Raw genomic sequence first — 22,056 nt, 5'->3', positions numbered from 1 at the left:
CTGCTCACTCTTTTCATTCCGGTGCATCGCAGATGTGGGGAACCAAAGGGGGCGGCGGACTGGGCATCAACGACGACACTAGCACACGAAGACACTGCATAACAAGCATAGCGATTAGGTTGGCGGGGCTGGGTTGATTGATGGGGTGGGAGGCACACACATTCCGTTTACAAGCGGATTCATTGTTTTTGTTGGTCGTGTTGTTTTTATCATTTTCACCCCTCTGCTCTAGTTTTCTTCTTGGCGTTTAATCATGCATATCAGCCATTGATGGGGAGTGGGCGGGCTAGATAGATTCTTCTTTTCTTTTTCCTCGCGAGTTTTACACAAGACAGAAGAAGAGGCAGATACCATTGGGGAGGGAAATCGTTGTTTTTTTTTTTTTTTTTTTTAATCTTTGTAGCGTTTGCTTGTTTGTTTTTATTGCTCATGCTAGACTTATTTTGGTGCGATGATTTATCTCTTGTAAGGCATGTATTTTTCTTTCTTTTATTCTTTCAAAGGGATGGATGGGTGGGTAATGTGGTTAGAGGAAGTTTATCATTACCTATCTCGACTCTGGTTGGCTTTTTGTGTTTTTTTTTTTTTTTTTTTTTTTCTTATGTTGATACCCCCTACATCATCATCATACACAATGCTCTAGTTTCTTCATCAAAGTAAACGGGGATAGCGAAGGGATGGGGAGGGGATAGTGGTGTAATTTGGGATAGGCGGCCTAGCATAAAACTCATTGAGATAAATAAAAAAAACATATGCATAACTCATCAAGACGGGAAAACATGTGGATGTGGGGATGGGGGAACAAGACGACAGTTTGTACAGCAGAATTCTTTTTTACTACCTATGATGTGCATTTCTCCCTCGCACAATCACATACGACCATACCCAGCTAAAAATACGGCATCCCGTCCGCTCTGCCCGAGTCAAATAGCTGAAGGGCCGAATCAGTACTCAGGTGGGTGACCACTGGGGAATCCTCGGTGTTGTATGTTTTTTTTCTTCTTCTCCCATCTATTTCCCCTATTCATCCATCTCCCCGGTCTGGCTTCAAGCCCTTTTGCCTAGCTAGATAGGCAAATGTTACCCAACAACTACAAAGACACCTATCTCCTCCCTCACCAGGGGCTGTCCACCAACACGTCGGTCTGAAACTTAGTTACAAACATCATTGTTCTGCCCAAAGCGTTGGGAAGAAAGAAGGCTAATTCGAAGGCGAAATACGCCCTTATCGCACAAGCCATCACCCCCTCAACGACGAACCTCCCCATGCCCTGGTGGAGGAGATGGAGAAGCACATCGCTTACCAAGGTGGTTCAAAGTCTCAGTAAATCTGTAGAAGAAAATAGGCCCAATATGAAATCTCCGCTCAGGATCACCCTCTCTGCCTAACTCTTATTTCTCCAAGCCTCACGATCAAGGTTCTGAAAAAAACAAAAACAAAATGCCATCTCTCCAACAAAAGGTTGATGCATCTTTTCCCTTGTTGTGGTCAACTTTTGACAAACGAATTCCATGTCGAGTCACGAATCACATCACATCACACTCATCACCAACCAAAACATCATCCTATCTACCCCACCTTCGCTCTTTATTTCCTCTACCTACACTACAAAAAGTTATACCACCCTCCCCTACTAAAATTCCAAACTATCCCCCCAAGAGAAAACCATACCAATCTATCAAATGACCACCATCCATCAATCCATCCATCGCTCTCCTCCTCCTTCTAGCCTCATACCTAAAGAAAAAAAAGAATTACCGCTACCTCTCATTCAACCTATTAGGCTCGGGAATGTGTGTGCAAAGTGTAATGGTAGTGGTGGGTAAACATAAAATTTCCTCTCCATCTCTCTCTCAAAAAGAAAAAAAAAAGAAAACTTCTAAAAAGTGGGTTTCATCATGTCCGTAATCATGTCCCGGTATTTTTAATTCCCCCCTATCCGCTTCTTCTCTTTTTCGCTCAAGGTATCATTTCCTCTTCCGAATCATCTGTCCAATCCTCCTCCTCACCCTTGTCCTTACTACCCTCCTCCTAAGGATCGCCAGCCTCCTCAACCTCGGCCTTTGGCGCGTCCGCATCCGTCATCTCCTCGTCCTTGGAGTCTGACTTGGACTCGGCAGCCTTGCGGGCCTCCTCCTCGGCCTTCTTCGCCGCCCTCTCGGCATCCAGGCGGGCCTGGAGTGCTTGCCTGTCGGCCTCGACCTTCTCGAAGTGGCGCTGGACGATGGGGCCGGCAAGAGCGCGGATCTCATCAATCTTGGCAACGTAGACGGCCTTGGTGGTGTCGTCACCCTCGTCGTAGAGCCAGTCCTGTAGATTGACCGTCAGCGACAGATCACATCACACCTGTACCAAGTGACCAAAACATACCTCAGTAGCCTCGAGCTTGGCCTTAATCTTCTCCTTCTCCTCGTCGCTGGCAAACTCAGAGTACTGGTCGTCGAGCTTGTTACGGAGGTCGTAGATGTAGGTCTCAAGCTCGTTCTTCTTCTCCTCGGTGTCGGCGACAAGCTTGTCCTCCATAGCCATGGCGGACTCCTTCTCAAAGAGCTGGGCCTTGGCGCCCTGGTCGAGGGAGAGAGTGGCGCTGACAATTGGCAGGTCGCCCTTGCGAACCTGCTTCTTGACCTTGCGGGTCTTGGGCTTCTCGTCTGTGTCCATGGCCTTTTGTGTAAAAGATTCGGTGGTTAGTTTATTTCTCTCTTGCTCGTCGTCATCTTCCTCCCCAACAGCTCCAGCGTGGTGATCGGATTCGCTAGTCGCGGGCGCCTCGGTCTTGCGACGTTTTGGCGATCTGACAGGCACCTCCTCCATTCCACCCGTGGTGTTCATCTGTGTGGAATCCACCGATAAGGGGTTGTTTTCACGTGTTGGGAGAATACTCACATCGCCTTCCTTCTTGTCACCCTCCTCCTTGATCTCCTCCTCGACCTCCTGGTCCTCGACGTAGTAGCCACTCTCGACGTTGAGAACACCGTGAATGTTGACACGGGCCTTGAGCTTGCAGATCATGAAGTCCTCTGGGCCGCCGGTGGCCTTGACGCCCTTGACGGAGAAGCGACCGATGAAAGGAGGGACCTTTCCGGGGAGACCCTCTGGTTGGGCATATCTGGCCTCGAGGTCGAAAGCCTGCTTGCGGTAGAAGGTGAGAATCTTGGTTGATGGCAGGACGTTGCCCTTGTTGAAGACGGTCAAGCTGGTGTCCTCGTCGGGGATGTCGGCATCCTTCTCCCAAGCGAACTCGATGGGGTAGCTGATGATGTCCTGGACGGCGAAGTCGCGGACCTTGAAGACGGGGGAGAGAATGGCGCAGCTGAAAGCGCAACCGCGGGCGATAGCCTCGTCCTGGTTCAGGGTGAAGGAGAGGTTCTTGTTGAAGAAGTTCTGCACGCGCTCCTTGATAGAGGGGACACGGCTGCCGCCGCCAACAACCTCGACAATGTCGATGTCCTCCTTGGTGAGCCTGGAGTCGGCAAGGGCCTGCTCAAGAACAACGTGGACCTTGTTGAGAAGGGGCTCAACCATAGCCTCGAACTCCTGACGTGTGATCATAGCACGAACGTCGACATCGTTCATCAGGGACTCAATGTTGAGAGGAGCCTGCTGGTTGGCAGAGAGCACCTTCTTGAGCTTCTCGGCAGCGGCGTAGACGCGGCAGAGGGCCTTGGGGTTGGAGTTGATGTCGATCTTGTACTTGCCGTGGAACTCCTTGGCGAGGTGGTCAACGATGGCCTTGTCAAAGTTGCGGCCACCAAAGTGACGATCGAAAGCGGTACCCTTGACGGAGAGCTCGCCCTTCTTGAACTCGACGATGGAGCAGGTGTAGCTGGAGTAACCGACATCGACAAAGGCAACGCGGCGGGGCTTTTCATCAGGGCCGGGGAGATCCAGCTTAGTGATACCGTAGCCGAGAGCGGCGGCGGTGGTGTCGTTGATGAGGCGGAGCGGTCTGAGACCGGCAATCTCGGCGGCATCGATAAGGGCGCGGCGCTGAATATCGGTGAACCAGGCGGGAACGCTCAGGACGAGGTCGGATACTGGGAGCTTGAGCTCGGCAGCAGCGGTCTGCTTGATCTTGCCGAGGAACATGGCTGTGAGCTGGGTGGCAGAGAACTTGGTCTTCTCGCCGAGGTACGACACCTCGGCGCCGACCTGGCCGTCGATCTCGACCAGAGGGGCCGAGATGAAAGCCTGCTCGGTCTGGACATCGGGATCGTTTAACGTGCGACCGAGCAGGCGCTTGAGAGAACCGACGGTGTTCTTGAGGTTGGAAATCTCCTGAGTCTTCGCGGGCTCACCGAGATAGCGGGACTTGGGGCCAAAGCCAACAAGCGATCTGTGGAAGGAGTGTTAGACATTGGGCACCAATTCTGCACGGCTTCTAGAGAAGGCTGGAGCCGGAGAGCCACCTCAAGGGGTAAGAAGAGAAAACTTACGGAGTCGCCCGGTTAGAGACCTCGTTGGTGATCTATCATTGACAAAGTCGTTGTCAGTTCTGCGCTCGGTGTACCATCACAATCAGCCTTATCGACTTTTTGCTTTCCTCCTCCCCTTCAGGAGGGCGGTTGGGCGGGCAAGCTACTTACCACATCGACACCCCGGTTTCTCGCAACAGCGACGACTGTGTTAAGGGTTCCGAAATCGACACCTGTCAGACGCAAGCCATGTTAGTAGTCAGGCTCTCGAGGCATGAGGTAGGTGTGTGGTGGGCGCATAACGTACCGACGACACTCATGTTGGGCAGTTGTATGGACTCGGCTCTGCAAAAAGATTCAAGACGCAACCGGTAAGCTTTGGGATGGCTCAAAAGTTGCTTCGAAGAAGATGTGTTCTCACCAGTCGAGTCGAGAATGGACGATATGGGGCGGGTTTGTGTGTGGGTGAGAAGGGGGGGAAAAAAGAAGGTGGGGTTGTTGTTTCGTTGGACTGCTCAGAAAGGCAGGCTTGGTTGGTGGTGATGGGCGGGAAACTGGACTCTGTAAAAAAACGAGGTTTTTCCCACAGTGGAAATGGATTTTAATGCAGACTTTGATGTTTGGATTGCCCGACAGTGGCACGCAAGCAAGTTCCCCTCTATACAATTTCCCTCCATCAGGTAGGGGCGGGCACCGCTGCTCTTTGAATAGCCCCGCGCCCGGGGGGTCTGTGCCGTAGCCAAGGCCCCCCCAGAAGCCAGGAGAAGATTCTCGATTGGCCTTTTTTTGTCTTTTTGCATCTTCATCAGCAAACCTGAACAAGAAGACTCTTGTTCACCCAATGCTTTTTTTTTCTTTCTTTTTTTTTGCATTTTTTTTTTTTTTGCAAGTCATTTCCCATGTGTCTATCATGCAGGAAATGATATGTCTAGGTAGTAGGTATCATCAAAGTCATCCATTCATCTTATCAACTCTACAACCCAGTGCACTTGCCATCTCAACTTCTTCTCTGACAGCGCTTCACCATTGCATCATGCTGATTGCCAAGCAACGAGGGGCAACGCGATAAGATTTCTCACTGCCGATTAGCGATAAGCCCTGCTTTCCCCCCTATCACTCCTTCCACCCCATACCGTACACCCATCACCCCACCATCTCTTTTTTTTTCTTGTGTCCTCCTGGACCTGAAAAACGACATTTTCGCAGGGGCGGGGCAACCGCGCTGCTCGGGGGGCGAGGGGCATCCATGGCTCGGGGTTGGCGGTCAAGTTTTCTTTCCATCCCTCTTTTCCTCCGCATTTTTCTGTCAAAACTGCCCCGCTATGAACAGCATCACCTTGATGGGCCAAGACTGATCTCTCTATATACACCATATACCGTATTGTAGTATGCTTGACAATCTCTCAGTCTCCCACTCCTAAGACTTTGTGTAACCTGTTTCCATCACAAAACATCAGGTCACCATAGCTGCCCAATAAACCTCCAACACACAGGTGAGAATTATCCAGAAGATTCCTGATCATCACCAAGGACTTGCCATCCCACAAAGTCCTATGTTAGCTGCCCAATAACCCGGCCCGGGAGACGCATGTAATTGCTGGATGGGTTGGTTGCCGGGCCGGCCGTCAGACTTACTGTTTGTCATGCCCAGCCTCACAGACCCACGGGCGTTGAACCCATCACGTAAACCTCAGGCTTTGCAACACCATCGTCGTGGATTCGTGTCATGTGGTCTCGCCTCTCCCACGCTTCGCATTTGTTCCGAATCGAGTCAGTGTCTTTAATATAACAACGCCAAGAAGCAAAGGAAAACTAGGTACAACATTATCTTTGGATACAATACAGGTTACACGTGGTGCATTCCAGCCCATGAAAAACGTTCCAAAATCACTCTAACGGTAGAGTTCCAAAAAAAATCATCTCTCTCACCCCGTAATATCACCCCTTTTTATCAAGACTGAGTGTTGTTTATAGCCCATTTCCGTCTCTGCCCTGACCATTGCGAAGAAAAACGTTTGTTGCCCGTGCAGGCATGGCAGTTCTCGCCGTGATAGCCACCATTCGATGCCTACCCCCTGATGAAGTTGGACACAGCCGTTTCGGTCGTATGAGCAGTCGATGCGTGTCTGCATCAGAGCCTGTGTCCCCGAGTTCGCCTGTCCGCCTCAACTATCGGCGGTGGTCACCTCTTGGTGGTCCCTGGCGAGGTTGTGATGCTGCCCCGAGACGGCTCTGAGATTCATCGATTTGCGTTTCGACTTGTTCTGTGGATGATGTATGCATCCAGCTAGCTCGACCAAGCGGTGTCCTACCAGATCGTCCTGCAGCTGAGACTGGCCGTGGCACTGGCGACTGACGAGATGTCTGGAATGATTCCACTGATGATTCTGGACCGTGAGGGTCTTGGAGTGAGCTTCCCACGCTCTGGGAGCCTGTGCTGCCGTTGCTGCCGAGCCTCCTGTGCGTCCCGGGCCGGTTCGAGTTGGGTACCCCGGGGTCTCTAAATCCTGCCCTCTGGAGTTCGGATTCCGGATACTCGTACACTTGACCTGTTGGTGGACCCTGAAATATCCTCGAAGCGCTTGCAAACTGGTTGACCTGGCTGGCATGTGCTAGGTCATATTTGCGCCGGTCCTCTTCGCCCATGATGCTTTCCACTCTGCGTGGCATATAGACCGAATAGCTTCCAGTGTGCGCCGAAGATGAGCTGTCGATCGAGTCCCGCTCTGGCACATCCGCCTTTCGTTCGAGGCGAGATGACGACCCGGCAAATACACCAACACTTGCCATGGACTCATCTGGATGCTGATACCATCCACTTGGCGTCCGTTCAGGCGCCGCGAATTTGCCAATAACTTGGTTGGGCGGCTGTAAAACGCTCTTGGATCTCTTGATAGCACTGGCGTTCACCTTTTCAACACCCTTCCTTTCCTGTGCCGCCGGAATAAAAGACTCGGGAACAATGTTTAGATCATCACCGGCCTTTTCGGCCTGCTCGATTGCCTCCTGAGCTGTTGTGGTCGAGTCGGCTGCCGCAGCGTCGGCCCGTGGCCCTCCCCAGGTCCTCTGACCAGCGGTGAAGATGCCGTAAACCATATAGTACCAGTTGAAAAACGGATTCAACACAAACATCAGCGGGTAAAGCCAGATCTTGAACCTCCTGAGCTTGGCCCCAAAATAGACCATCATCAGCCAGTTGAGACCGAGCGAGATGGCAATGAAGCCCACAGGAAGGTCGTTAATTCTCTTGGTCGTCGTCATCAGTGCCAGGACCATGATGAAGAAAAGCAAAGCCGTCGTCCGTATCGTGTTCTGCATGAACCGAACCAAGCAAAGGATCGGGTACTTCTTCCACAGCCTCCAGTCCGTCAGCATGCAGACTTCGTTGGTGATGAAGCCGAGGAACCATCGACGCCGTTGCTTGATAAGAGACCGCATCGTCTGGACAGCTTCCGTTTTGCAAAACGCCGAGGTGCACATCTGAATTTGATACCGCTTCTTAGCACCAATCATGAACAGATGGGTCAGCCATCGGTCCTCTCCCAGATGACTTTTTGCGAAGTCAAACAGGTCTTCACACTGCTCGGCCTTGTCAGCAAAGTAGTACTTGGCCATTCGACGAAACGCTGAAAATCGCAACATGGTAAGGGCACCGGGGAGACAGGATACTGCTCCGCAGCCCGACTCCACCGTACGCTCAAACAACTGGCCGTGTATGTATTCCATGTCCTGAAGAAGCGTGATGAGGCTGTGTTTCCGAGTAGTCGAGGTAATAACACCCGTCATGGCCAACATGTCTCTGCTGTTTCCGGGGCTGAGCTCCATGTCGTAGACAAAGTTCTGCAGGCAGACTCTATCCAATATGCAGTCGGAGTCGATGAAGAGGATGAAGAGGTTGTCGTTTCTCTTCAGGTACTCGTGGTAGACCTTGTCAATGAGCTTGAAGGTCATCTTTTGGCAATGGCGCTTTCCACCATGAGGAAATCGAGATACTGTGATGCGAGCGGCCCTGTACGCGACATCTATGCTGTTAGGATATGACTCGAGTGTCAAGGGCACCCCGAGTTTCTCGATGGTGTTGAGATATAGCTCGTCCTCCTGGTCCCCGTCAAAGGACAGGAAGACGTGGATGCAGGACGGTGGGTAATCGCAGTCGACGACCGAGTTGACGGCGGTGACGAGAACGTCGGGTTCCTCCTTATAGCAAGGCATGACAATAACGACCTTGGGAGCCGACACCTCGTCAAGCACTTGTTTAATGCGCTTCTTTCTTCCCAGTTGATGTGTGACAATCTGGTAGACGCAGAAAAGCCAGGGGAGAGTCAAGAGACCAGCAAAACTGTAAAAGGCGAACCATTGGAGAAAGCTGACCATTGCCGTGGGCCAGATTCTAACAACCGCGCTTGGTAACGGTAGCGTGACCACCATGATGGGGAGGAAGATGAATCTTTGAACATTCAGCAAAAGCATATCTGGAAAAGACAGGAGAGGTGTTACCTGAGAAGAAGAAAGGCGGTGCCAATCAGTACAGCCAGGAATCTTACCGTCCAGTGTTCTGCCTTTACAAAGACCTTCCACAGACAGTACATGAAGGCAGCGATCCAGAGAAACCATTCGAGAAAAGCTGCCACCATAATCAAGCCCACGATGGCAGTATAAACGATCTGTTTAACATGTAAGTTGGAGGTCCAGCAAAGATTTGAGTCGTGGCACCTACCTCGTTGATCGGCCATGATTCTGTGATACCGGCCGCCATGTTGCCGAGTATAGGGGGGAGATGAGGCTCAAGTATACCGCAATGCCTTCGCCAACAATAATTTCGAGGAGACTATAGCAGTAGTCGGAGGTTTTCCAGAATGACGGCTCGAGTTGAGGTGCCAGATACAGCCAAACGCAATAGCAACAGCCACCCGTGTCCACCAGCGGACAATAAAGAGGCGGTCGACGGAAAGTTGCACAACCGAACGGGTACGTGCAGGCTAACGCTCGACGATGGGAGACATCAGATGCCCAGCCTTCGTATAAGAAGGAAAGCGGGCCTGCCCGTGTCTTATCTCAGGACAAGACAGACCAGAAAAACAAGCAAACGCCTTGCTCCAGGTCACCGCACGGCTTCTCGGTCCCGGTGCCCACCACCCCCTCGTGGTTACAATGATGACTGGAAAAGTTCCTTGCCGGACAACAGTGCAACCGGGGAAGAGTACGGCACTTCACCAAGATCGACAAAAAGCCCAACAACTGCTGGACCCAGGCCCACGGGAGCCAGGCACAGGCCCATACAGGTCGCTTGTCTTGACCAGAACGGCGAAGATGGTGGTTACGTACGTCTGCAAGGTGGTGGGAGCAGGACGGGAGAGTCCAATATCTACAAATGAGTTAGCTTTAGCCGGCCAAACGAAATGGCTCACAGGTGTGCCCACGCGTTCGACGGAGATATATCTCACCAGATCTGATCAGCCCTGGAATGTGATGTGTTGCAATTGCCACCAGCTACCTAGGCTAGCACAAGGTTTTTGCAGAAGTTCAGATGGCCAGCTGAGTGAGCTCAGGTTGGTGAAGAAGCAAGGTGAACGGCTTAAAGACGGGATGGTGTGCAGATGAAAGAAGATGAGATGAGTTTAGACAGCGAATGGATATACTCTTGCGCAAGACTGTAAGATATGCCAGTCCAACATCCAAGATGACCAAAACTTGGGTAGCTGTTGTGATGCCGATATCCAGCACCAGATGATGCTGGACCGGATTGAAGGGATGAGAGGTGACGGACGCATTTTCATGGCATCTAAACAGGAAATTCCGCCAGATTAGACTTCCAGGCTATGCTTATCATGATCTGTTGAGGCGACTAAGACATGCGATGATTGAACTTGGGAAAGAACGACCTACTCATGGGACGGTCTGTTGGACCATCAGTGCCGGAGTGGGCCTTGGTGTTCATGAGGAAGGTGTCATCGACCTGTCGCTTTCTCAGCTGCAGTTGCACAGCATCGGCTTCTGAATTCCAAGGTGAACACTGAAAATAAACCAAAACATCTGATTTTGTGAAAGCAGACATAAGGTAGATTATCTTACACCAGAAAAAATGTTGAACGTATATGAACAAGTTCATCAAGATAACAACAACATAAGTGCTATCCTGTTCAAGAAAGTGAGAACCTCCGCATCTCATCAGCAACAGGTGTTGAAAGAAAGCAATCAATCTGTTCGGATTTCGGCACATGCTGCCCAGGCAAAATAGACAAAAATAAACCAACTGACGAGAAAACAAGCTCACCAAGAATCTGCCGAGAACAGCCACCAAAATGCTTGGTGGTATCCCCTGGGACGGGAATCTTGCGTCCGCTCAGGGGAAAATGCCTTCTCCAGTCCTCCACAACTTCCAGAAATACCCGGGACCGGGTTGCAACCGCGGCAAGACTCAGTGTGCAACCGGGCCACCAAAGACAAATCCAACTCTGTTCCAAAGAAGTCATAACACAATTCAATAGCTTTGCTGAACCATTATCATTCACATCCCATTCTTTTGACTATAACAAACCTACCTAGGTCTTGTACCATTCCACTCCACCAACCAACTTCACACTCCTCAACCATCCTCCTGGTACTTCCCCTTCAACCCCTCCACCCACCCCACAAACTCCCTCCCCATCTTCCCCTCACCCTCCAGCGCCACATCCCCAAGAATAGTCAACACCAAGCTCCAATTATTATACAAAAACCTCTTCCCCTTCCGTCCCTCCACCTCCCCAAACCGAGTCCTGCTCCACCCCTCCAAAAACCTTTCCACCTCCCCCCCCAACCTCCTCAAGCTCGCCACCACCGGCTCGTCATCCCCAGCCTCCGTGCTCAAAGCCAGTATCCCATGCAACAGCTGCCCAAACCTCTGCGTCACCACGTGCGGCGCCGCGCTCGCCGCCTTGGCCACCGCAGCCGTCGGCTGCTTCGTGCCCAAACCGTTAGTGAAAGTCTTGACCGACTCCCGATGCGCGTCCATGATGGACTGCAGCCTCGGCCAGAGCTCCATGCCCGTGCCATTAATATAAGAGTCCACCGACGGGATCCGGCGACGCTGGAGTTCAAACGCGTATTTTTGGTTGAGCCGGAGACACAACAGGACACCCAGCGCATCGTATGTTTCAGACACGAGCTGTCGGGTGAGCTGCTGCCCGACGGAGAAGGTGGGCTCGAATATCTGAGTAAAGTGCCTGCTTATCGTGCCGTACGATAGGGCTGGGGAGAAGAATCCTGCCAAAAAGGTATATTCCGCCGTGGCGTTGTCTATCAGCGCCAGGTTGAAGTTTCTGAACACCGTCTCCAGGTAGTGAGTCGAGGTGTCCTCCTCGGCGAGGTAAGAAGAGATGGCCAGGTTGTTGTTATTTTTGAGGACATCAATCCTCCGGCCGAGGTTGAAAGCATCGTGCGGAGGGGCGCCGGGGGCGAGTTTGGAGGAGGATAGAAGAGTGGTTCGGCGGGTGGTGGGGCTGTCGTCGTGGCCTAGAACGTCGTTTTTGTCCAGGACATGCAACTTGAGTCTTAGGAGCGCCTTTTCGTAACGGGTGAACTGGTTGAGGTAGTACCACCTCATGGTGTTGAGGTAGGCTTGGCATATTTCCCCTGCTAGGACTGGCTGGTGACGGTTGAGGAAGCCAAACAGGTCCTTGAACTTGATGAAATTTTGTTGTTGGATGATTTGGGCGTTAATGTTGGGGGATCGCAAGGCTTTGATCTGGGCCACGAGAAAGTCTCGAATTCTTTCAATGGCCTGCGGTCACCATGGTCAGTGGGTAGAGCTAAATAGGGGTAAAAAGCGGCAAGTACCTTGAGAACTAACTTCTCCAACAACGGCCCAGTATCAGCCAGCGCTTTATTTTGCGTTTGTTGCTGCGAGTTCTTCTTGTGAGCCATAGCTCTCTTGTCCACCTCGGCTAGAGTTTTGATCCATGCTTCGTCGATGTGTCCCTCTGCAATCTTGGAAACCACCATGGGCGACACGCTGAGCTCCTCCACTATCGGCCCCAAGGCCTTTTCAACAGCCTTTCTGTTTTCTAATCTGACATTCAGGGCGGTCGATCTGGCTTGGAGGCTCTCAATATCGGCAGACACAGCAGCGAGGTCGTTGCGGAAACTGGTCAGGTTCGTCTCGACGGAATTCAGGATGTCATCACACGCTCGAATGGACCGGTGAAGCTCTTCGAATTTGGCTTTATCTCGTTCAACTAACGCGAAACTATCATAAGTACAAGAAGGGAAACGCAATGCCTTGCAGCAGGCTGGGGACGATGACCTACAGTCTTCTACCGTCTGTGGTCTGTACGTGTCCACCGTTTCTAGTTGGTCGGCATCGTCACTTTCAGCAAGCTCACGCAAACTCAGACCACCAAAGTCAAACTCCAACTCCAAATCTTCCTCCGTTATCCCAGTCGAGCTGCTGTGCTGCGCTGGCGCTACATCGACAGACAACGGGCCCAGTATCCGGGCGAGCACCTCCTCAGGATCGGGAGCATCGTCCACCGTCGTCGACTGCCTCAGGGCGGAGCCATTGGCGCGCCGTGAAGAGGCAAGTAGGGAGGAGGAGGAATCGTTGGATACAAGCGACAGGGAAGACCCTCTAGGTGATATCCCTGGCCGTTGTTGTTGGGAGGTTGTATAGGGGCTGATGCCACCCGACCTGGAGGTGCGACGGGGCAGTGGTGATGATCGGTTCGATGGAGGTGGTGAGTTGTTTCTGCCTGGTTGTTGCTGGGCTGCAAACCTGTCCAGCCACATCTTGACAGCTGGTATGGGTCAGTAATAGCGATAAGACACAATATAATCGTGAGCAGCGCTGCTGACGTCTCGTCTGGCGGTTGTCGACATGCTGCGCGGTGAACCCTGCTGGCCGGAGCTGGGTGAGCTCTGGCAGATGGACACCTGTGCACAGCTGGTGGAGGCCGTTTGGCTGACATGTGCGCTGACATGAGCACCTTGGGCAAGGCTGGCAGCACAGTCCGAGGCCGGTCGGCGTTGATTGGCTGGATCAGAAAAGGCTTCCGAAAACACAAGTGGGCCTGTTCCAGCCCGAATGATGCTACCCTGGAATAGGTTTAGCCCCAAGGCACCACGATTCAAGGCGGGGCAGCAGAGTGTTTGTGAGACAAAAGAGAGAGCGAGAGAGAGAGAGAGAGAGAGAGAAAGATGAATGTCTTGAATTCGGCAAGGCAATTGGTAGGTAGGCCATAGCTATCAAAGTTTGCTGCCCTTGCTTGGTACCTCTCACACAAAGGTACCTTGAGCTTGGCCACAGACACAAAGAAGGGGGGGCATATTTGTTGTCTGTTTGACATCTCCAATGACAAGAGGGTGAAATAAAAGGCTGTGTGATGTGGGGTTTAAAAACCTTTGGACGTCTGGAAGCGGCGCTAGACCTTGTGAGGCAACGGGTGGGCAAGCCCACCACTTCAAATTCGAATTTCAGTGGCTTGGTGGCCAGTGGCAGGTGCACAGGTGCAAGGTTCGAGACAGAGGAGGGGTCACCACTTGGCGGGGAAACTGCCTTTTTCTCTCGTTCCGGCTCTGCACTCAAAACCTGGGCTCAATTTCTTCCTCTCCTACCGTCCCCATTCCTCCTCACCCTTCTCCCTCCACGGCTCCATCTCGACATTCTTCTTGGTCGGACGACTTATCTCCAGACAACCAGTATCTTTTCGCAGATTCATCAAAATGGCCGAAGTACGTAGTGATATCTTTGTCCTGCTCTCGTGCCCTGCCTCTCTATTGTCGAAAGTGTGCGCCATTGGGCGGCAAAAAAAGTCCACCCCGCATCTGGCCATCTATCACTTTTGCGCAACACCATCGACGACGACCCCGCGATGCGCACGCACACTTTTGACGAACCCTACATCTTACTTGGATTTGCCTCTCAAGACATAGTGATAGCGCTAACATGCTTTTTTTGTACCCTCTAGCACCAGGATGCCGACTTCGAGATGGAGGCTGGCGGTGATGCCGGTGCCTCCACCACCTACCCCATGCAGTGCTCTGCTCTGCGCAAGAACGGCTTCGTCGTGATCAAGAACCGCCCTTGCAAGATCGTCGACATGTCTACCTCCAAGACTGGCAAGCACGGTCACGCCAAGGTCCACTTGGTCGCCCTTGATATCTTCACTGGCAAGAAGCTCGAAGATCTCTCCCCCTCCACCCACAACATGGACGTCCCCGTCGTCAGGCGTCAGGAGTACACCCTCGTGAGTTTTGCCGCGCTGTCGTGCATGGAAAGCAAGACCAGCCACTGACTGCGATATTTAGATCGATATCTCCGATGACGGTTTCCTCTCCCTCATGACCGCCGACGGTGACCTCAAGGATGACGTTAAGCTCCCTGACGGCGAGGTCGGCGAGAAGATCAACAAGCTCTTCAAGGAGGAGGAGAAGGACACCCGTAAGTTTTGCCTTGGGTTATTGAAGCCAAACAAATCAGGTACTAACCCTGTCTCTAGTTGTCACCGTTCAGACTGCCATGGGTGAGGAGGCTGCTATCGATGCCAAGGAGGGCACCAAATAAACGTCTCTATGACTGGGGATGTGATTGGTGGGAAGGGGGAATCCGGCCTTCGGCCAGGAAACGGCGATTTTTGCTGTCAGCTGTCCGCTTGGACGGCGAGATATCTCATATCTACTGTGATATTTCTTGGGCTGGTCATTGTCACGGGTTCTCGGTAGCGTTCTTTATTGATTCTATCTGGACAATTTTGCGGCATGGGCGTTCGTCTTGCATGAAAAATGACGTCTCCTTTCTCTCGCTCTATCCTGCATTTGTTCGTTCTGTTCGCCGCGGTGAACGTGAGCTGAGAAACTGGCCCTCGCAGGTAGTGAGGGCGCCGCCCGGTAGAATCGAAGACGCTTTCCCAATCAGTTTGCAAACATTCTATGATTTGTAGTAAGATGATGTGGATGTGTCTTGAACTTGTGTGAGACGATACAAGCTGGTCTCGGTTTAAACATGCAGATCTTGGCCAATGCTAGAGAATATGACAGTAACTTAGCAATACGCATGACAACTATCAACTTCCGTCTTCTAAAATAAGAACGAGGCGTATCAAAGGAGCTTTGAGGCCTGTTGACTATCTTTCAAGGCCTATTGACTATCTTTCGAGACTTGATGACTATCATTCGAGGCCTGTTGACTATCATTCGAGGCCTACTAATTATTTTTTGAGATCTCTTACCTATCATTAAAGGCCTATTAGTAATGTTTTAAGGCCTATAAACTATCTTTTGAGGTCCATACTGTATTTAAAAGTTTGTTGATTGCCTTTTATAGCCTATCGATTATCTTTCAAGGCACGGTTCAAGATATTATCATGTGTGTCGAATTATTTTGCAGTGGCGTGTATGGTAGGTAGGTAGCTGTCCCGATTTGGTAGTCAGAAAGAAGCTTTGACATTTCAACACATCGCCGGCTTTCACGTTTTTTTTGATCCAACCATACAAATATTTAGCCACTGACACAAGTGAGCTCTCTCCCTTTGAACTGAATTTTTTTTTCCCTTCGATTTTTCTACAACCACACAAGCGCTACTTTTCTTCTCATCACAGGTTAGTAGTCGATTCGGAAACAAGATGGTCCCGCCGCGAAAACACCACCGCTTTCCCTCGGGGCAGACATGCTCGGAGTGCCCCGCGAAAAAGTGGTATCTGGATAACGGGATGAGGTTTTGCCAGAATGGGCATCGGGTTGAGGTTTGTCTGTCCTCTCTCCTCTGCAAGTCAATTGTTATATGCTAACCCCAGCGCCCCCAGGGTTATGTACAATTCGACGTTGATCAAGAAGGCGACGGGTTCGGGTCTATGGGCAAGACGCTGACGGTGAAGAAGGAGAAGAGGGAGAAGCCTAAGCAGCAGTTGAGTGGGAATGAGGGGAGGAAGTTGTATTTGGAGTGCTTGCAGCTTATTTTGAGGAAGCAGTTGAGGTGGTTGATTAAAGAGAAGAGGTTGAATGGGGAGTTGGAGGGGGTGGTGAGGGATTTGTGGTTGCTGAGGGTTGGGGGGTTTAAGGGAATTGAGAAAAAGAGGGAGGAGGCTGGGGAGGGGGGGGCTGGGGAGAGGAGGAAGAAACGGAGGAGGGGGGTTAGTGCGGATGAGGGGGAGGAGGAAGAAGGGGGGTTGATGATGTTTAGTAGCCAGACGGAGAGGGAGGGGGAAAGGGGAAATAGGAGGAGGGATTGGGGGAGTGAGTTGTGGGATTTGCCGGGGGTGATGGATACGTTGGGGTTGGTTTATTTGGGGTGTGTGATGAGGGGGGAGCCGGTGAGGGTGGGGGATGTTTGGAGGTGGGCGAGGAATGGGTGGATGCCGTTTTTATCGGCGGTGAGTTGTCTTTTGGAGGATAGGAAGGAAACAAAATGCTGACGGGGGGGCAGATTGATTACATACCCAAGGAGTGGAAGGACCGGCTGCCGATTTGGGCTCATCAGAGCTTGTTGACGAGATATGTCAAATTCAAGGGAGGAGAGCTTCATAAGAGAGTTATGGGGTTGCTGATAGGGTATAAGGAGAATCATGGGTTGATTTTTCCGGCTGTGGCGGCGCCGCCGTTGCTGTTTTTGAGTATCAAGGATTTGGCTCTTCCGGGTAAGTGTCTTCATAGGTTGTTCTAGAGACTGTGCTGACTGGGGATAGCGGACGTTCACCCATACGCACAAAACATCTGCGAATTACTCCAGCTACGTTACTCTTTCCCGACCAGAGAGACAAACCACGAGCGACATACTCTTCTCGACATCCCAGACGTCCTATTAACGGCAGCTTTAGTCGTGGCAACGAAATACCTCTACCCCCTCGATTCCATCGACCGACACCCGCGCGATCACAACGACGTCTTATCCATGAAGATGAACTGGAAAGTCTGGGAACAGGAATTCGCCAATCACGAAGACAAGAAGCCACCGATGTTGGAATTCGAGGGCACGAACCCCCAGAAAATTTGGACCATGGACAAGAAGGATATCACCGAACTACTGAACTGGTTTCAAGACACGCAAATTGAGAAGAACCCCACCAATGAAACGGAAATCGACCGTCTATTTCCTCTCGAAAGGATTCCGCCTGTGCCTAGAGTGCAAGGGCCGACTGAGGACGAGACTGAGGCGCGGTTACAAAGGGTCGGGAAGGCCATGCAGTTGATCAAGCCACAGCTGGACGCGAGGACAAGAACTGGTGGTGGTGGTGCGATCAAGACGAAAAGGGTCGGTTCTGATTATCGAGAGTATAGGTTTGTGGAGGAGCTTGAGGGGCACGCAAAGAGGTTCTACGAGGTTGTTGCGGACATTTCCGGCATGGGTTTGGAGGAGTTGGTAAGGGCTGTGTACAGTCTGGACCAGTTGCTGTATAACTGGCAAAGAATGGAGAAGAAGCAGATCAAGCATGAATCGGGGATCGGTGAGTGGATAGATCGGGGGGAGTAAACTTGGTATTTTAGAGGATTGTTTGTGTAGAGCAATGTGATACCCATTTCCTATCTACATCTCAGACGCGTGCTTGAGGCCTTGAAAGGTAATCCATATGCCTTTCAAAATAGTTGATATGCTTTATAAGACAGTTAATAAGCCTTTAAAGATGCTAAATGTTGATTATAGGCCTTTAGGGGTAGTTGAAAGGTCTTTAAATACATCTAATAGTCCTTTTGAGAGAGTTGATGGGCCCTGAAACACCTGAAGAGGGCGTTGTAGTCTCAGTCTACCGCGAGACTGCTCACCAAGAGCAGGTTCAGTGTGACAAGAGAGCACCCCTGCCAAGTGACGGGCGGATGATGCCCCACAGTGCGGAAAGCTGCAGAGCGAAAGGTGTGCGCACGGACCGGCCCACAAAGTTTGCCTAAAATATCCGGCGGCGAGCCCTAGGTCCCAGTTCTGCAGGCGATTCTTACCCCCACCAAAATTTACGCTTCCACTTGGAACTCTCTCGTCAACCTCATCAGCCAGCTTCGTGGGAATCGGTCAAGAGTACGTTCGCCCAGCACCCCCAGATATTGTCACGACGGAATTTATTGGCATGGCGAAATGCTCAGACATGCTAACGCTGGGTTTTTCAACATGAACAGTGCAGATCTTCGTGAAGACCCTCACGGGTAAGACCATCACCCTCGAGGTCGAGTCCTCGGACACCATCGACAATGTCAAGGCCAAGATCCAGGACAAGGAGGGCATCCCCCCTGACCAGCAGCGCCTGATCTTTGCTGGCAAGCAGCTCGAGGATGGCCGCACCCTCTCCGACTACAACATCCAGAAGGTACGATTTTGAACAAACGAACGAAACGGATCGATCGGGCTGCGGGAATCGGGAGACTGGCAAATGTTGGAAGGAGGATTCGGGCATTGTTATCAGCATTAAGAAGAGGAGGAACCTTTGCTGGCATTCCCGAGGCACCGAACCGATCACGGAATCTCGAAATCGAAGACACACAGCCAGCTAACCGGTCTTTGCGTTTGTAGGAGTCTACCCTCCACTTGGTCCTCCGCCTCCGCGGTGGTATCATTGAGCCCTCGCTCAAGGCTCTTGCCTCCAAGTTCAATTGCGACAAGATGATTTGCCGCAAGTGCTATGTATGTCAGACACTCTTGAAGATAAGGAAGGGTAGATGTGCTGACAACAGACGACAGGCTCGCCTCCCTCCCCGTGCCACCAACTGCAGAAAGCGCAAGTGCGGACACACCAACCAGCTCCGCCCCAAGAAGAAGCTCAAATAAGCGATTTCACTTCATCGGTCAAGGTCGTCTGGCGTCTTTTGGTTTTTTCTCGGCATGGGTATCGTTCTGCGCGACTGGGTTGGCAGGGGGGTTGGTTTTTACGGCGACCAAATATGGCTGTACATTCCGGATGACCATAGCTTAAGACTCCTGACCATCAATTCATGACATGACGTGGGCTCTGATTTTGTATCGTTTTGTCTTGATTCTGTACATATCGTGACTTGAGAGGCCAGAGAGAGCTCTTGACATAAAGGCACGTGCGCAAGCTTATGTCATGACTGCTGGCCGCTGCAGGGTGACAGTGCCAAGACAGCGGGCGGCCATCAGGGTGTGAGCTCAGATTGGCGCTGTGTCCACGCAACGCAATCGCAAGCTGTCACTCGCCAGTTGAAAGCTTCAACGTTTCCAGATTGAGCAGCATCAGTAGCTCCAACAACGAACACCTTTGCGCCAGTTTGAAACCTGATCACACAAATACGCACTGGATCGATTCCTCTTTTCCAGTTTCCAAACACCTCTGCCCGAAAGGACAACATGTCCCGCTCAGGCTACGACGCCGTCGTAGACGTAGACGATGAAGTACTCATCTCTCCCCCCTTCCTTTCCCTTTCCCTCCCCTATACTGACCTTCTTCTCCCCCCAGGGCGACCTAGGCCACACAGACCTCCGCGAAGACCTCGAGTTCCATCAGTCCAATTTTTCCTCCACAACGAACCTGAACAAACCATCTGGTTTGCCCCTCCCAGCTACAGCCTCCTCCTCCGGGGGGGGGCAAAGTGGAGGAAAAAAGCTGATCTGGACGCTTGGGTTCTACTCCCAGTTCTTTGACGTGGACACGACGAGTGTTTTGCAGCGGTGCTGGGCTGCGCTGTTCCCGCGGGCTAATTTCCTAGATGTGTTGGAGGGAAACCCGGATTTGTACGGGCCGTTTTGGATCGCGACGACGGTGGTGTTGATTTTGTTTTTGGGCGGGACGATAAGTGATTATCTGGCTAGTACGGGGAGGGGGAATTTTGCGTATGACTTTCGGTTGTTGTCTGGTATGTTTTTTGATATGATATATGGTGGTATTGAGAAGGATGCTAACCTGACGAACGATAGGCGCCGCTGGGTTGGTTTACGGGTACACGACCTTCGTCCCGGTGGTTCTGTATCTTGCGCTGAGGTACTTTGGGTCCGAGTCGGCTAATCTTTTGGAGTGCTGGGCGTTGTATGGGTATTCGAACTTGATTTGGATTCCTGTCGCGCTCGTGAGCTGGTCGCCGATCAAGATTTTGAACTGGGTGTTTGTGGGGGTTGGGTTTGGGGTTAGTGTGGCGTTTTTGTTGAGGAATTTGTATCCTGTCCTCAGCGCGACCGACAGGCAGACCAGCAAGGTGTTGCTGGTGGCGGTGGTGGCGTTGCACTTTGGGTTGGCGATTGCGATCAAGGTGCTGTTTTTTGCGCATGGGAGCCCGCTGCCTGGGGGGAAGGAGGAGACGGGGCCTGGGACGGGGGGTGGGGATGGGGATGGGGGGGATAAACAGGCCATGTTTTTCTAAGGGAAACGGGGGAGAGAGTGGTGAAGAGGTATTGGAACTGGGGTGAGGTCAGTTTGAAGTGTGCGAGATGGGTTTAATGGGCGTTCACAGGCGAAAAAGTCATGGAATTATCATTGTCCAAGGTTAGGCGTGCTTGGTTAGGGTTGTACGAGTATGGCATTGTGATATCAAGCTTTGTTTTTCAACAACTCTCTACCCACCGGCTTATATGGTGCTTGCATGTTGCCATGCATATTTTCATGTCTACATGGACGCTTTATTTTGCCCATCGCTTCCTTCTCCGCCCGCTCCTTCACCCTTTCCTCTTGCCTGCTCCCTTTACATCCCAATCATGATCTCTCAACCGCACCCCCCTTCTCAAACCAATCCAACCAACTACCCGGATACTCCCCCACCTTCTCCCACCCAGCCTGCTTGGCGAGCTGAGCCGCCGCTCGACTCCGGACCCCAGCCTTGCAATAAAAGATAAGTTCCTGGTCTTTGGCGGGACGGGGGAACCCGAACCGGTCTTCGAATTCTTCGGGGGAGATGAAGAATGAGTCGGGGGAGGTGGTAACGGGGATGTTGATTGCTGAGGGGATGTGGCCTGTTTGTTGGAGTTCGCCTGGTTCGCGGGAGTCTGTTTTGCCGTCAGTAAAAGGTGTGGTAAGAAAAGGGGGGGGGAGGAAAAGTAGTACCGATTATTGTCACTTTGGGCGACGGGTTTGAGATTAGTTTCTGGAGGGAGGAGAAGTCGTAGATTTTGGAGGGGTGGTTGTCGCCGGCTGGTGGGTCGGAAGAATAGGCTCTTTTTTGGAGGGTGGGGGAGGGTTTGGAGGTGGTTGTGAGGTGTTTGTAGAGGGGGCCTTGGAGGGTTTGGGTTTGGGAGTCGTGGTATTGACGAGAATTGATCAATCTCGTCGTCGCGATAATGGGACGGGTTGCTGGGGAGGGGAGGGCGGCGGCTCGGGGGAGGAGGGTTAGGAGGCGGCGGGAGGCCATTTTGATAGGGGTTCAGTTGGGGGCTGTTATGGGAGTGGAATTGAGTGTTTTAAGATGGGGGTAATTTAAGGGGCTAGTGAGAAGGGGGATGAAGCTCTCAAAGGTGAGGGACATGAGAGGTTGAAGAAAGTGAGGTTCAAGTCGAAGCTAGCAATTGCCCCACCCAACGTCGTCATTTTGCGAACCGCCGCCGAGGGCCGTTGTTGAGCTTGCGGCCCTTCAACGGGTACGGAAATGGTTGAATGTCATAAGGCTGAATTCGACGGGGTGTGCATCTTGTTCTACCTATATGGGGACATTATCTCAACCACATTTGGCTTCCGAACGCTCCGAGAGCTTCTTCATCCTCCTCAACGAATGATACACCTCGGACTCAGACTCCATTCACAACA

At 51.8% G+C, this 22,056-nt stretch overlaps 7 protein-coding genes across 7 annotated transcripts; 3 read left to right on the top strand and 4 right to left on the bottom strand.

Moving 5' to 3' along the window:
• Positions 1-1,561: 1,561 nt before the first annotated feature.
• Positions 1,562-5,147, bottom strand: SSE1 (adenyl-nucleotide exchange factor sse1). Its single transcript, XM_062910897.1, has 6 exons — positions 4,724-5,147; positions 4,588-4,649; positions 4,438-4,469; positions 2,888-4,337; positions 2,372-2,665; positions 1,562-2,311 (listed from the first exon to the last, which is right to left on the bottom strand). The coding sequence occupies exons 1-6, from the start codon at positions 4,734-4,736 to the stop codon at positions 2,033-2,035; spliced, it is 2,130 nt and encodes a 709-aa protein (XP_062766881.1). The 5' UTR covers positions 4,737-5,147; the 3' UTR covers positions 1,562-2,032.
• A 209-nt stretch (positions 5,148-5,356) lies between these two features.
• Positions 5,357-10,371, bottom strand: QC763_304480 (uncharacterized protein). The gene is given in 5 exon segments (XM_062910896.1): positions 5,357-8,863; positions 8,914-9,080; positions 9,134-10,028; positions 10,046-10,198; positions 10,303-10,371. The coding sequence occupies 3 exon segments, from the start codon at positions 9,170-9,172 to the stop codon at positions 6,586-6,588; spliced, it is 2,484 nt and encodes an 827-aa protein (XP_062766880.1). The 5' UTR covers positions 9,173-10,028; positions 10,046-10,198; positions 10,303-10,371; the 3' UTR covers positions 5,357-6,585.
• Positions 10,372-10,906: 535 nt separating this feature from the next.
• Positions 10,907-13,755, bottom strand: VPS52 (Vacuolar protein sorting-associated protein 52). The gene is made up of 3 exons (XM_062910895.1): positions 12,705-13,755; positions 12,235-12,632; positions 10,907-12,178 (listed from the first exon to the last, which is right to left on the bottom strand). The coding sequence occupies exons 1-3, from the start codon at positions 13,180-13,182 to the stop codon at positions 11,003-11,005; spliced, it is 2,052 nt and encodes a 683-aa protein (XP_062766879.1). The 5' UTR covers positions 13,183-13,755; the 3' UTR covers positions 10,907-11,002.
• On the top strand, positions 13,756-15,281 carry ANB1 (translation initiation factor eIF5A). Its single transcript, XM_062910894.1, has 4 exons — positions 13,756-14,124; positions 14,361-14,639; positions 14,701-14,833; positions 14,892-15,281. The coding sequence occupies exons 1-4, from the start codon at positions 14,116-14,118 to the stop codon at positions 14,954-14,956; spliced, it is 486 nt and encodes a 161-aa protein (XP_062766878.1). The 5' UTR covers positions 13,756-14,115; the 3' UTR covers positions 14,957-15,281.
• Positions 15,282-15,883: 602 nt separating this feature from the next.
• On the top strand, positions 15,884-19,139 carry QC763_0051880 (uncharacterized protein; the record flags this gene model as incomplete). Its single annotated transcript, XM_062905773.1, has 7 exons — positions 15,884-16,134; positions 16,195-16,761; positions 16,815-17,025; positions 17,074-17,832; positions 18,494-18,681; positions 18,885-18,995; positions 19,053-19,139. The coding sequence occupies exons 1-7, from the start codon at positions 16,015-16,017 to the stop codon at positions 19,137-19,139; spliced, it is 2,043 nt and encodes a 680-aa protein (XP_062766877.1). The 5' UTR covers positions 15,884-16,014.
• A 537-nt stretch (positions 19,140-19,676) lies between these two features.
• Positions 19,677-20,836, top strand: QC763_304435 (uncharacterized protein; the record flags this gene model as incomplete). The annotated part of the gene is made up of 3 exons (XM_062910893.1): positions 19,677-19,721; positions 19,786-20,182; positions 20,244-20,836. 3 exons carry the CDS (start codon positions 19,677-19,679, stop codon positions 20,681-20,683), a joined length of 882 nt encoding a protein of 293 aa, XP_062766876.1. The 3' UTR covers positions 20,684-20,836.
• On the bottom strand, positions 20,691-22,007 carry RDL2 (Thiosulfate sulfurtransferase rdl2, mitochondrial). Its single transcript, XM_062910892.1, has 2 exons — positions 21,361-22,007; positions 20,691-21,302 (listed from the first exon to the last, which is right to left on the bottom strand). Exons 1-2 carry the CDS (start codon positions 21,662-21,664, stop codon positions 21,013-21,015), a joined length of 594 nt encoding a protein of 197 aa, XP_062766875.1. The 5' UTR covers positions 21,665-22,007; the 3' UTR covers positions 20,691-21,012.
• Positions 22,008-22,056: the final 49 nt, after the last annotated feature.

The sequence above is a fragment of the Podospora pseudopauciseta genome, chromosome 3, assembly GCF_035222475.1.
Source record: "Podospora pseudopauciseta strain CBS 411.78 chromosome 3, whole genome shotgun sequence".
Lineage (NCBI taxonomy): Eukaryota > Fungi > Ascomycota > Sordariomycetes > Sordariales > Podosporaceae > Podospora > Podospora pseudopauciseta.
The sequence above is the reverse complement of the archived record's forward strand: the minus strand, read 5'-3'. Positions and strand labels throughout refer to the sequence as shown.